General features: G+C 45.2%; 1 protein-coding gene across 2 annotated transcripts in view; it reads left to right on the top strand.

The window, feature by feature from the left end:
• The window catches only part of LOC110498800 (netrin-3), a 96,701-nt gene that overhangs the window by 28,601 nt on the left and 55,121 nt on the right, over positions 1 to 12,979 (top strand). For both annotated transcript variants that reach the window (XM_021575429.3, XM_021575428.3), the window contains exon 2: positions 11,153 to 12,334. In XM_021575429.3, coding sequence (XP_021431104.3) covers positions 11,263 to 12,334 — 1,072 coding nt within the window. In that variant the 5' untranslated portion in view covers positions 11,153 to 11,262. The remainder of the gene's footprint in view (positions 1 to 11,152; positions 12,335 to 12,979) is intronic.

Raw genomic sequence — 12,979 nt, 5'->3', positions numbered from 1 at the left:
CGGAGTTTGAGTGAGTGCTTGCTTTACCTGCCTCTCAATTCCCCAGACAGTCAACCCGACAACACGCCCCTCAGGGAGAATCCCCTCGGGGTCAGTGGAGGCTACTGAAGAACTGAAGAGACGAGATAAAGCATCAGGCTTGGTGTTCTTAGAGCCCGGACGATAAGAAATCACGAACTCGAAACGAGCGAAAAACAGCGCCCAGCGCGCCTGACGCGCATTAAGTCGTTTGGCAGAACGGATGTACTCAAGTTTCCTATGGTCAGTCCAAACGACAAAAGGAACGGTCGCCCCCTCCAACCACTGTCGCCATTCGCCTAGGGCTAAGCGGATGGCGAGCAGTTCGCGGTTTCCCACATCATAGTTACGTTCCGACGGCGACAGGCGATGAGAAAAATACGCGCAAGGGTGGACCTTGTCGTCAGAGAGGGAGCGCTGAGAAAGAATGGCTCCCACGCCCACCTCTGACGCGTCAACCTCGACAACGAACTGTCTAGTGACGTCAGGTGTAACAAGGATAGGTGCGGATGTAAAACGATTCTTGAGGAGATCAAAAGCTCCCTGGGCGGAAACGGACCACTTAAAGCACGTCTTGACAGAAGTAAGGGCTGTGAGAGGAGCTGCCACCTGACCGAAATTACGGATGAAACGACGATAGAAGTTCGCGAAGCCGAGAAAGCGCTGCAGCTCGACGCGTGACTTAGGGACGGGCCAATCAATGACATCTTGGACCTTAGCGGGATCCATCTTAATGCCTTCAGCGGAAATAACAGAACCGAGAAAAGTGACGGAGGAGGCATGAAAAGAGCACTTCTCAGCCTTCACAAAAAGACAATTCTCTAAAAGGCGCTGGAGGACACGTCGAACGTGCTGAACATGAATCTGGAGTGACGGTGAAAAAATCAGGATATCGTCAAGGTAAACGAAAACAAAGATGTTCAGCATGTCTCTCAGGACATCATTGACTAATGCCTGAAAGACAGCTGGAGCGTTAGCGAGGCCGAAAGGAAGAACCCGGTATTCAAAGTGCCCTAACGGAGTGTTAAACGCCGTCTTCCACTCGTCCCCCTCCCTGATGCGCACGAGATGGTAAGCGTTACGAAGGTCCAACTTAGTGAAAAACCTGGCTCCCTGCAGGATCTCGAAGGCTGAAGACATAAGAGGAAGCGGATAACGATTCTTCACTGTTATGTCATTCAGCCCTCGATAATCTATGCAGGGGCGCAGGGACCCGTCCTTCTTCTTAACAAAAAAAAACCCCGCTCCGGCGGGAGAAGAGGAGGGGACTATGGTACCGGCGGCAAGAGCTACAGACAAATAATCTTCGAGAGCCTTACGTTCGGGAGCCGACAGAGAGTATAGTCTACCCCGGGGGGGAGTGGTTCCCGGAAGGAGATCAATACTACAATCATACGACCGGTGTGGAGGAAGAGAGCTGGCCCTGGACCGACTGAACACCGTGCGCAGATCGTGATATTCCTCCGGCACCCCTGTCAAATCACCAGGCTCCTCCTGTGAAGAAGAGACAGAGGAAACAGGAGGGATAGCAGACATTAAACATTTCACATTACAAGAGACGTTCCAGGAGAGGATAGAATTACTAGACCAATTAATGGAAGGATTATGACAAACTAGCCAGGGATGGCCCAAAACAACAGGTGTAAAAGGTGAACGAAAAATTAAAAAAGAAATGGTTTCGCTATGATTACCAGAAACAGTGAGGGTTAAAGGTAGCGTCTCACGCTGAATCCTGGGGAGAGGACTACCATCCAGGGCGAACAAGGCCGTGGACTCCCTTAACTGTCTGAGAGGAATGTCATGTTCCTGAGCCCAGGTCTCGTCCATAAAACAGCCCTCCGCCCCAGAGTCTATTAAGGCACTGCAGGAAGCTGACGAACCGGTCCAGCGTAGATGGACCGACAAGGTAGTGCAGGATCTTGAAGGAGAGACAGGAGTAGTAGCGCTCACCAGTAGCCCTCCGCTTACTGATGAGCTCTGGCTTTTACTGGACATGAAGTGACAAAATGACCAGCAGAACCGCAATAGAGACAGAGGCGGTTGGTGATTCTCCGTTCCCTCTCCTTAGTCGAGATGCGGATACCTCCCAGCTGCATAGGCTCAGCACCCGAGCCGGCAGAGGAAGATGGTAGTGATGCGGAGAGGGGGGCAACGGAGAACGCGAGCTCCTTTCCACGAGCTCGGTGACGAAGATCAACCCGTCGCTCAATGCGAATAGCGAGTTCAATCAAGGAATCCACGCTGGAAGGAACCTCCCGGGAGAGAATCTCATCCTTTACCTCTGCGCGGAGACCCTCCAGAAAACGAGCGAGCAAAGCCGGCTCGTTCCAGCCACTGGAGGCAGCAAGAGTGCGAAACTCAATAGAGTAGTCTGTTATGGATCGATTACCTTGACATAGGGAAGACAGGGCCCTGGAAGCCTCCTCCCCAAAAACAGATCGATCAAAAACCCGTATCATCTCCTCCTTAAAGTCCTGATACTGGTTAGTACACTCAGCCCTTGCCTCCCAGATTGCCGTGCCCCACTCACGAGCCCGTCCAGTAAGGAGAGATATGACGTAGGCGACACGAGCAGTGCTCCTGGAGTAAGTGTTGGGCTGGAGAGAAAACACAATATCACACTGGGTGAGGAACGAGCGGCATTCAGTGGGCTCCCCAGAGTAACACGGCGGGTTATTGATTCTGGGCTCCGGAGATTCGAAAGCCCTGGAAGTGGCCGGTGGATCGAGGCGGAGATGGTGAACCTGTTCTCTGAGGTTGGAGACTTGGGTGGCCAGGGTCTCAACGGCATGTCGAGCAGCAGACAATTCCTGCTCGTGTCTGCCTAGCATCGCTCCCTGGATCTCGACGGCTGAGTGGAGAGGATCCGAAGTCGCTGGGTCCATTCTTGGTCGGATTCTTCTGTTACGGTGCGTGAATGAGGACCCAAAAGCGAATTAACGTAAACAGAGCTTCTTTAATGACAAAACATAGGTAGGCTCAGATGGACCGGCAGATTCCGACAGGACAGGACAAGGTTGCAGCAAACATGACGATAGTCTGGTTCAGGCATGAATAACACAAACAAGAATCCGACAAAGACAGAAACAAAAACAGAGAGAGATATAGAGGACTAATCAGAGGGAAAAAGGGAACAGGTGGGAAAAGGGGTGACGAGGTAGTTAGGAGGAGACAAGGAACAGCTGGGGGAAAGAGGGGGAGAAAAGGTAACCTAATAACGACCAGCAGAGGGAGACAGGGTGAAGGGAAAGGACAGAAACAAGACACAACATGACAATACATGACACATGGAGTAAAACAAAACATACAGTCAATAATACAGTAGAAACAAATCTATATATGATGTGAGCAAATGAGGTGAGATAAGGGAGGTAAATGCAAAAAAAGGCCATGGTGGCAAAGTAAATACAATATAGAAAGTAAGACACTGGAATGGTAGATTTGCAGTGGAAGAATGTGCAAAGTAGAAATAAAAATAATGGGGTGCAAAGGAGCAAAATAAATAAATAAATAAAATAAAATAAATACAGTAGGGAAAGAGGTAGTTGTTTGGGCTAAATTATAGGTGGGCTATGTACAGGTGCAGTAATCTGTGAGCTGCTCTGACAGTTGGTGCTTAAAGCTAGTGAGGGAGATAAGTGTTTCCAGTTTCAGAGATTTTTGTAGTTGGTTCCAGTCATTGGCAGCAGAGAACTGGAAGGAGAGGCGGCCAAAGAAAGAATTGGTTTTGGGGGTGACCAGAGAGATATTCCTGCTGGAGCGCGTGCTACAGGTGGGTGTTGCTATGGTGACCAGCGAGCTGAGATAAGGGGGAACTTTACCTAGCAGGGTCTTGTAGATGACATGGAGCCAGTGGGTTTGGCGATGTGTTTGAAGTGAGGGCCAGCCAACGAGAGCGTACAGGTCTAAACGGTGGGTAGTATATGGGGCTTTGGTGACAAAACAAAACGGAGACCTTAGAAAGGCAGGGTAGGATAGATATAGGTCTGTAGCAGTTTGGGTCAAGAGTGTCCCCCCCCTTTGAAGAGGGGGATAACCGTAGCTGCTTTCCAGTCTTTGGGAATCTCAGACGACACGAAAGAGAGGTTGAACAGGCTTGTAATAGGGGTGGCAACAATTTCGGCAGATAATTTTAGAAAGAAAGGATCCAGATTGTCTAGCCCAGCTGATTTGTAGGGGTCCAGATTTTGCAGCTCTTTCAGAACATCAGCTGACTGGATTTGGGAGAAGGAGAAATGGGGAAGGCTTGGGCGAGTTGCTGTGGGGGGTGCAGTGCTGTTGACCGGGGTAGGGGTAGCCAGGTGGAAAGCATGGCCAGCCGTAGAAAAAGCTTATTGGAATTCTAACTGCCTGTGTATATTGGTTTCTAGCTTCCCTGAAAAGCTACATATCACGGGGGCTGTTCGATGCTAATGCAGAACGCCATAGGATGTTTTTGTGTTGGTTAAGGGCAGTCAGGTCTGGGGAGAACCAAGGGCTATATCTGTTCCTGGTTCTAAATTTCTTGAATGGGGCAAGCTTATTTAAGATGGTTAGGAAGGCATTTTTTTTTAAATAACCAGGCATTCTCTACTGACGGGATGAGATCAATATCCTTCCAAATTATCCTTCCCCGGCCAGGTCGATTAGAAAGGCCTGCTCGCTGAAGTGTTTCAGGGAGTGTTTGACAGCGATGAGTGGAGGTCGTTTGACCGCTGACCCATTACGGATGCAGGCAATGAGGCAGTGATCGCTGAGATCTTGGTTGAAGACAGCAGAGGTGTAATTAGAGGGCAAGTTGGTTAGGATGATATCTATGAGGGTGCCCGTGTTTACGGCTTTGGGGAGGTACCTGGTAGGTTCATTGATCATTTGTGTGAGATTGAGGGCATCAAGATTGTAGGATGGCTGGGGTGTTAAGCATGTTCCAGTTCTATACCAGGCGGTGTAAGAGGAAGGCCCTAAAAATGGTCAAAGGCTCCAGACACCCTAGTCATAGACTGTTCTCTCTGCTACCACATGGCAAGCGGTGCCGTAGCGCCAAGTCTAGGTCCAAGAGACTTCTACCCCCGAGCCATAAGACTCCTGAACACCTAATCAAATGGCTACCCACACTATTTGCATTGCCCCCCCCCCTCTTTTACACCTCTGCTACTCTCTGTTGTTATCATCTACATATAGTCACTTTAATAACTATCTACATGTATGTAATACTTTAACTAAACAGTGCTCCCGCACATTGGCTCTGTACCGGTAACCCCTCTGTATGTAGTCTCGCTATTGTTATTTTACTGCTGCTCTTCAGTTACTTGTTACTTTTATTTCTTACTCTTATTTGTATTTTTTAAAACTGCATTGTTGGTTAGGGGCTCGTAATTAAGCATTTCACTGTAAGGTGAATGTTGTATTCGGCGCATAATAACGGCGGTTAATAACATTTTGATTTGAAATGTGAAAGGAATGTAGGAGAATATAACACATTAGATCTGGTTAAAGATAATACAAAGAGAAAAAAACACATTTTGTTTTGTATTTTTTTTGTACCTTCATCTTTGAAATGCAAGTAAAGGGCATAATGATTTTTCTAGCCCACGATTTAGACTTTGGCCACTAGATGGCAGCACTGTATGTGAACATTTTTATAGTGATCCAGCGAAATCCTGCGTATCTATACAAAATGTTGTATCAAGACTGCCAAAACGTACTTAATTGTTTTATTCATACATTTTCAAGTTAATAATTGTACACTCTCCTCAATCAATAGCATGGTATTCGTTCACTGTAATAGCTACTGAAAATTAGACAGTGCAGTTAGATTAACAAGAATTTAAGCTTTCTGCCCATATCAGATATGTCTATGTCCTGACAATGTTTTTGTTTCTTACAACTTCATGCTAATCACATTAGCCTACGTTAGCTCAACCGTCCCGTGGATGGGTCACCGATCCTGAAGAAGTTTTAAAGAATAGGATTTAGCCAGTGGCTCAGATTAAACTATTCAAGCATTAGATATCATTTCAATTATATTTGGTTGCATTGAAAACCAAACACAATACAATATTACTTTTGTAATACAGAAAATAGCTTAAAGTTATCTTACAAGCTAATGTAAAATTTTAAAATGATCCTTGCCTGTTTTTCTGGACTCTGTACCCACCTGCCTGACCTTTCTGCCTGACCTCGAGCCTACCACACTTTTGGATGTAATAAATATCAAAGACTCAAACCATCTGCCTCTCGTGTCTGCATCTGGTCCTCGTGCCCTTATATCTACTGTAACTATAAATGTCTTATGTACCATAACTTCAAATAAATCAAATAGCCGCCTGTCCCTTTTGAACCTTTTCACTCGTGAGTTCCAAACAGTTGCCCCAGCGTGAGTTTTCTTTGATGCGTGTGATGTCAGAATGCACTCACTGTTCCAAAATGTGATTGTTATGCAATAGGACAGTTAACCCTCATACACAAGAACACATTCATAGTTACAGTAGGCTAACCTTAACATGTGACAATTTATGTTTGAGGCTTTACTGAGCCTTCAAGAGCCCAATCACTTACCCAGATCAAGTATGAAGACATTGTGCATCTCTTGTCAGAACCGGCCTTGTACAGACTTTTCCCCACAGCACATTTTTTTGTCTGGAACCTCATTGCCTTCATTGTTTTCCTCACAAATTGGACTTTGGACATGTATGCATTCCTATCACAGTAAGTGGCTTATTTTCTGTATATTGCGTTTTTGTTTTTACTTTTTCACACCATTTCTCTGTGTGGATCATAATGCATTTAATGTTTTCAAGTACTGGTGACAAATCATGCATTCCGATAGATTGTAATGGACACATATGATGTGTGTAAAATACTTTTTTGAAGGTTGTACTGATTATGATGAGCTAATGCTAAGCAATTTGCTGGCTGTGTGTGGCGCCATGTTTGTTGACATCATACAATGCATTCTGGTTGTAACGGAAGCGTCTGTGAGACAAAATATGTTATAATAAGGGATAGTTCAATCGACTGACTTATAGTGCTTTGAAGACAACTGTGATCTCTGAGAAATACTAGGTCAAACTATGACCTCAGTGATCTACAGGTTGGAAAGTTGAAGCTCTAGAAAGAGGCCCAAGTTCCCGAGGTGGATGACCATTAAAAAATATATATCCCAGTCGGAGCTAGTTTTTTCCCGAGTTCCCAGTTGTCTTGAATACACTGTAGTCAGAAGTCAGAAATTTCTGAGTTCCCAGTTGTTTTGAACGCGGCATCAGATTGTAAACCCTTTCCAAGGGTTTTATTTTTATTTAGCGTATAAACTCCAGTGTTTTCCCCCCATTTATTGATACCCCCCCCCCCTTCAAAGTAATATTTCCTGCATCATATCCCCCCCCACGATACCTTTCCCATTTCTGCCCCATGGACTTGAACCCCCCACAAAACCACCTAAAATGGTTTCATCCCTGTTTAGCTTTCGTGCTACGGCTAGGCAGTAGGCTTGTATTTGGTGTGATGATCTGTGAGGTGATAACGTTTTATTTGCTTTGTGATTTGTCTTGCTTTGTGATTTGACTTGCTTTGTGATTTGACTTGTCAAGTCATGTGCTCTGGATCTTGTAGACACTGTAGCAAGTACATTGAAGGTTTGTAATATGCTTAAAAGTTGCTAAACTAAGTTAATATTTTTTTGACAATGGGCGCAGCCATCTTTGATTTAGTTCATTTGCGTTTTAAAATGGCATTCTGGGATTCGGGAGTTTTCGGAAGTCAAACATAAACAAACATGGCTACCATCGTAAAGAATTTAGTTGGTGTTAGCTTAGCTGACACGCATCTCTTTTCTAAACAACATTACATTATTCCCTTGTGCTCACCAGAGATATGGTACATTGTAAACAAGTCTAGCTGTTAGGTCACTAACTTCTGTTTAGTTTTTTTTGTACCGCAACCTGTTATTTGGACTGGTTTGTGGAATGGGTTTGGCTGTGGATGTGTTCCATGTGATGTTTGGATGATGAAGTTCGCATTTATATTTTACAATAAATGTAACGTCTGCGTCCAAATCACACTCCCAAACACTTAGATCCCCAAGACGCAGCCCACTTTCCAGCTCATTCTCCAGATCCCAATCGCCGGAATTCTAATCGCCTGTTCAGACACCTGCATGTCATCATCCCACACTATTCAGTTCAGTTCCTTGCACCCCAGCACTGTGAGGTATTGTTTGCTTTGAGACACACTTTTAGAGCTCTGTTTATTCCCCATCCTTCTCTCCTCCCGTGTATGATAGTTTTTGCCTGCCTCACTCACGATGCCTATTCCCTGCCTGTACTGTTACCATTTTTGGACCTACTGTGTATGACCTTCTGCCTGCCCCTGGACCCAGCTACCTGCCTCCTCCTATGGTCCCTTTCATTAAAAACACCTGCTGCACTCTGCACTTGAAACCAGCTCTCTGTCTCCCTCGTGTTCATTACAATAAAATGTGAACTTGAGGAATAAAGTTGTGAAGCCCTTTATTTCCCATCAGTACAAAACATTGTTTAGATGCTTTTTGACAACAATGCTGTTTAGACGCATTTGTTGCATCATTCGTTCTGTTGCTACTGTTCCAGTAACATATTTGTGATCGTATACTGCAAGGACCGCTCAACAATGATCACAAATACGTGATCGTACACGTCAAAGGGTTAATGGCTGGGCAACGACACATATTCAGCAAATAAATGCTTGTTTTAAATAAACGCTAGGTCTAAATGAATTGTTTACGAGGTTACCCTGAATTACCATGACGTGTCAGGGGTTTGTTTGATTTTGTTATAGTAAATAATTCAGTAATGATAAAATGATGGCAATCATCCGTTTTTATCGCACGTAAGAAACTGCTAGCCATTTGCTGCTAACAGCTGAGAACTGCTAGCTAACTGACAAGCATAAAAACAAGAACAACTTCGGGAGTACAGACCCTTAGAAATCGTCTGATCGTCCTCTAGTGGCGAAAGTAAGAACTGACAAATGCAGTCATAGGAGAATAGTAATTCTGTCAAGGAAGCTTATTTAAAACATTTTATTCAGGCCTACTAACACAAAATAAATATGACACAGTGAGTAAATGATAACAGGTTTGTGCAGGAAATGAAGAAATGTATATAAATGCTGGAAGTGAATGCTTGAGTTAAACAATTAACTATGCAAATGAGCAAAAGCTGTGCGCATTAAGGAAATGGATGCCTGGCCCCAATAGAAGCCTGTCTCTCATACGCGCCTGTTGTATTAAGTGATTTAAGTAAATACATGCCCAGGCTATTCATTTAAGTTTTACGGTAATCATAGGAAGTGTTCAAGAAAGCATGCAAAGGGCACAGGTCTGTGGAGATCTTTACAATTGCTATAATAATCAGTGCAGAATCTCGAACAGCATTGATCACTTGCACTATGTACTTTTAATGTAATATCAACTGCAATCCAGGTCATTTGGTGATGCTATTGAATAAAGCACAGTGGTAACACATTAAGTTGTTCTATAAATACAAAATATTTGACTCTGTATTCTGTATTCTGTATTCCTATCAGAACTTTGTTGTGCTTTTAAGTGTTTGAAAACACATTTAGGTGTAAACTAAACCAAAAACCAGACATTGTTTTCCATTGGAGTTTGGTTGCTCTGTTGGACTGTTGAAAACATTGGGAATTCAATGAACTTCTGGCTGACTTTTTGAGAGGGTGAATAAAGGTTGATGTCTCATTGGGAACATTTCAATTTGGAAATTTGATCTGTGGATTTTCTCCCTCCATTTCTCTCCTCTGCCCCACATCTCTGCTCTCTCTCACACATCCGAAATCAGGCTGATGGGACTTTTGATATAGGCAGAAAATTGCCACCATAGTGACTTTCTATAACAGTGACCATGTTGGAAATAAAGCTTGTATGTGAAAACTATTTTGAAGATGCATACTTTCAGTTTTTCCGAATTCACTTTACTTGTGTAAAAGAGGGCGGCTTGCCCAGATCAAATACCCCACTGGAACTACATTTTAAGCTGTTTACGTGTCCTAATAATTCTATTGCTCAGAAAACAGATGTTTTAATCGGCATATTTCGATTTTGACCGTACGCCGATTTAAGACGAGCAGAGTAAGGCGTTTACATGACTATTTCCATACTCTGACTACTGCCGTAATCAGTTTCATATTGAATTATTAGTGTGTACGCTGAGATTTATAGAGAACCTTCAGTCCAAACCAATGGCTTTGTTACAGCAAGCTCTGCCAATGGAGTCTGTAAAGAACACATTGGCGCCATCGTAGCCTACATATAGCAGCTACCATGGTATATGTTCAATGGGCATATAACTTTGCAATTGCCAAGTGGGGAAATAAATACTAAATTGTGTTTAACACTGTGTGCAGCTAGTTATTCCTAATCTGTAAAGCTGGATTGAGAATGAGAAGTGGTTAATACCTTCAAAGGAAGGCACATTACTTGGTCCTATTTAGTTACCTTTTAGGTCAAAGTTTTTATTAACTATTGAATTGGGTATTGGCTAAGGTCACGTGCGGCTGATGGCTCTGCCTGCATATATTATTGGGTGACTTCTGACGCGTGCACCACTGAAGCATGACCAGAATGCCTTGCCACGAACTGAATGGAGGTGCTGAAAGAGTGGCGCCATTGAAATTCAGGGCACAGTCGCTCCAATCCGGCCCCTAACGTCTCTCTTTAAATGGTTATTCTCTTTCTCCTTCTCTTACTCTCTCTTCCCCATCTCTCTCCTCTTTATTTCTCTCACTCTCTCTCTCCTCCTTCTCCTATCTCTCCTCTCTCTCTCTCTCTTTCTCTATTTTGCAAGGTTTTAGTTAATGAAAACACTCCATTACTCATCATAAGGTTCTGAGGTGTTTTGAAATGTCACAAATGTGATATTTAGCTGATATGAGTAAGCTTGCGCATATAGTAGGATTGAATTGACGACAATAGGATGACTGGATGTGTTTGGGACAAATGGACGTGTCAACAATGACATGAGAATAACTACTTTACTGAACTGTGAATATTTTCATCAATAAGCGTGTCAAAAATGTTGCTTGTTGCTTTGAATCCTTTTATGGCCACGATGGCACTGATCTTTTTCTTGCTTTTCTCTCTCTTGTCTCTGTTTCCCAGGACAGATTGCGGTGGTCACGATCACCCTAAAGGAAGGGTCTGTGAGCTGGGATTCTATCCTTCCACTCCCCCTCACACACACACACTCCCTCGCATAGAGACTCTGCAGAATGAGGGAAGCCTGGAGGTGCTTGCTGGGACTGTGCCTCCTGGCACGCTCTGCCTCCCCCGCCTCCCCCCACGGTGCCGCCAACCCCTTTGCTGGGCAACAGATACCCCCAGATCCCTGCTACGATGACGCAGGCGCCGCCCGCCGCTGCATCCCCGAGTTCATCAACGCCGCCTTTGGCAAGGAGGTGGCCGTGTCCAGCGTGTGCGGCTGGCCGACGTCGTCACGCTCTTGTAGCATGGTGGAGCACGGTGAGGAGCGGCCTTCAGTGCGCACCTGCCAGATCTGCGACGCAGCGGACCCATGGCGTGCCCACCCGCCCTCCTACCTCACCGACCTCAACTCGGCCCACAACCTCACCTGCTGGCAGTCGGAGAATCTGCACACCTCGCCAAACAACGTCAACCTCACCCTGTCGCTGGGAAAGAAGTTTGAGATCACCTACGTCAGCTTGCAGTTCTGCTCGCCCCGCCCAGAGTCATTGGCAATCTACAAGAGCATGGACTACGGCAAGAGCTGGACGCCTTACCAGTACTATTCGTCCCAGTGCCGGCGCATATACAACCGGCCTAACAAGGCGGCCATCACAAAACAGAATGAGCAGGAGGCCCTTTGTACCGATGGCCACACTGACCTCTACCCACTTTCCGGAGGACTCATTGCCTTCAGCACTCTGGACGGGCGGCCCTCTGGGAAAGACTTTGACAACAGCCCTGTGCTCCAGGACTGGGTATCAGTCACCGACATCCGTGTGGTCTTCAGCCGGCCCCAGCTGCCCCGCGAAATAGGGACAGGAGAAGGGGCGGGGATAGGCGGGGGAGGCCAGCCGGACGAGGACCCAATGGTACCGTCCACACCTCTGCCGGCGTACTTCTACGCGGTGGGGGACTTCCAGGTGGGCGGGAGGTGTAAGTGCAACGGGCACGCCTCACGCTGCCTCAAGGACAAGGAGGGCAAGCTGGTGTGCGACTGTAAACACAACACGGAGGGGCCCGAGTGCGACCACTGCAAGCCCTTCCACTGCGACCGGCCGTGGCAGAGGGCCAGCGCCCGTGAGGCCAACGAGTGTTTACGTGAGTCCCAGGTCTATTCAGCATTTTCTATCTGTTTTGATTGTTCTTTTAGATTCTGCGCTTTTCCACTCTTTTCACTCTCTTATTTTCCATTATTTATTTTTGGGATCAATTCTTTATTGTTGACCCTTGTTGGTTAGCAGGTATGTGCACAGTAAATAGACATAGTAATTCCTAATATAGTTGCATTCATAATGTAAGGGAATACAGGTATGTTAGTATGGTTTTACAAAGAGATGCCATCAGCTTTGCCTACTTAAATCAGTAACATGGGCAGATCTGACTCGGTATCTCAAAGCCAATGACATCAGCACAGTGCCTTCGGAAAGTATTCAGACCTTGACTTTTTCCACATTTTGTTACGTTACAGCCTTCTTTTAAAATGTATTAAATAAAACCTTTTCCAATCTACACACAATATCCCATAATGATGATGCGAAAACAAGTTTTTAGACATTTTTGCAAATGACAAACTTATTTACATAAGTATTCAGACCCTTTGCTATTAGACTTGAAATTGAACTCAGGTGCAGTCTGTTTCCATTGACCATCCTTGACATGTTTCTACAACTTAATTGGAGTCCACCTGTAGTAAATTCAATTGATTGGACATGATTTGGAAAGGCACACACCTGTCTATATAAG

This window comes from Oncorhynchus mykiss, chromosome 20, assembly GCF_057628025.1.
Source record: "Oncorhynchus mykiss isolate SJ-2025 chromosome 20, ASM5762802v1, whole genome shotgun sequence".
Taxonomy (NCBI): Eukaryota; Metazoa; Chordata; class Actinopteri; order Salmoniformes; family Salmonidae; genus Oncorhynchus; species Oncorhynchus mykiss.
This window is presented reverse-complemented; position numbering and strand designations above follow the sequence as displayed.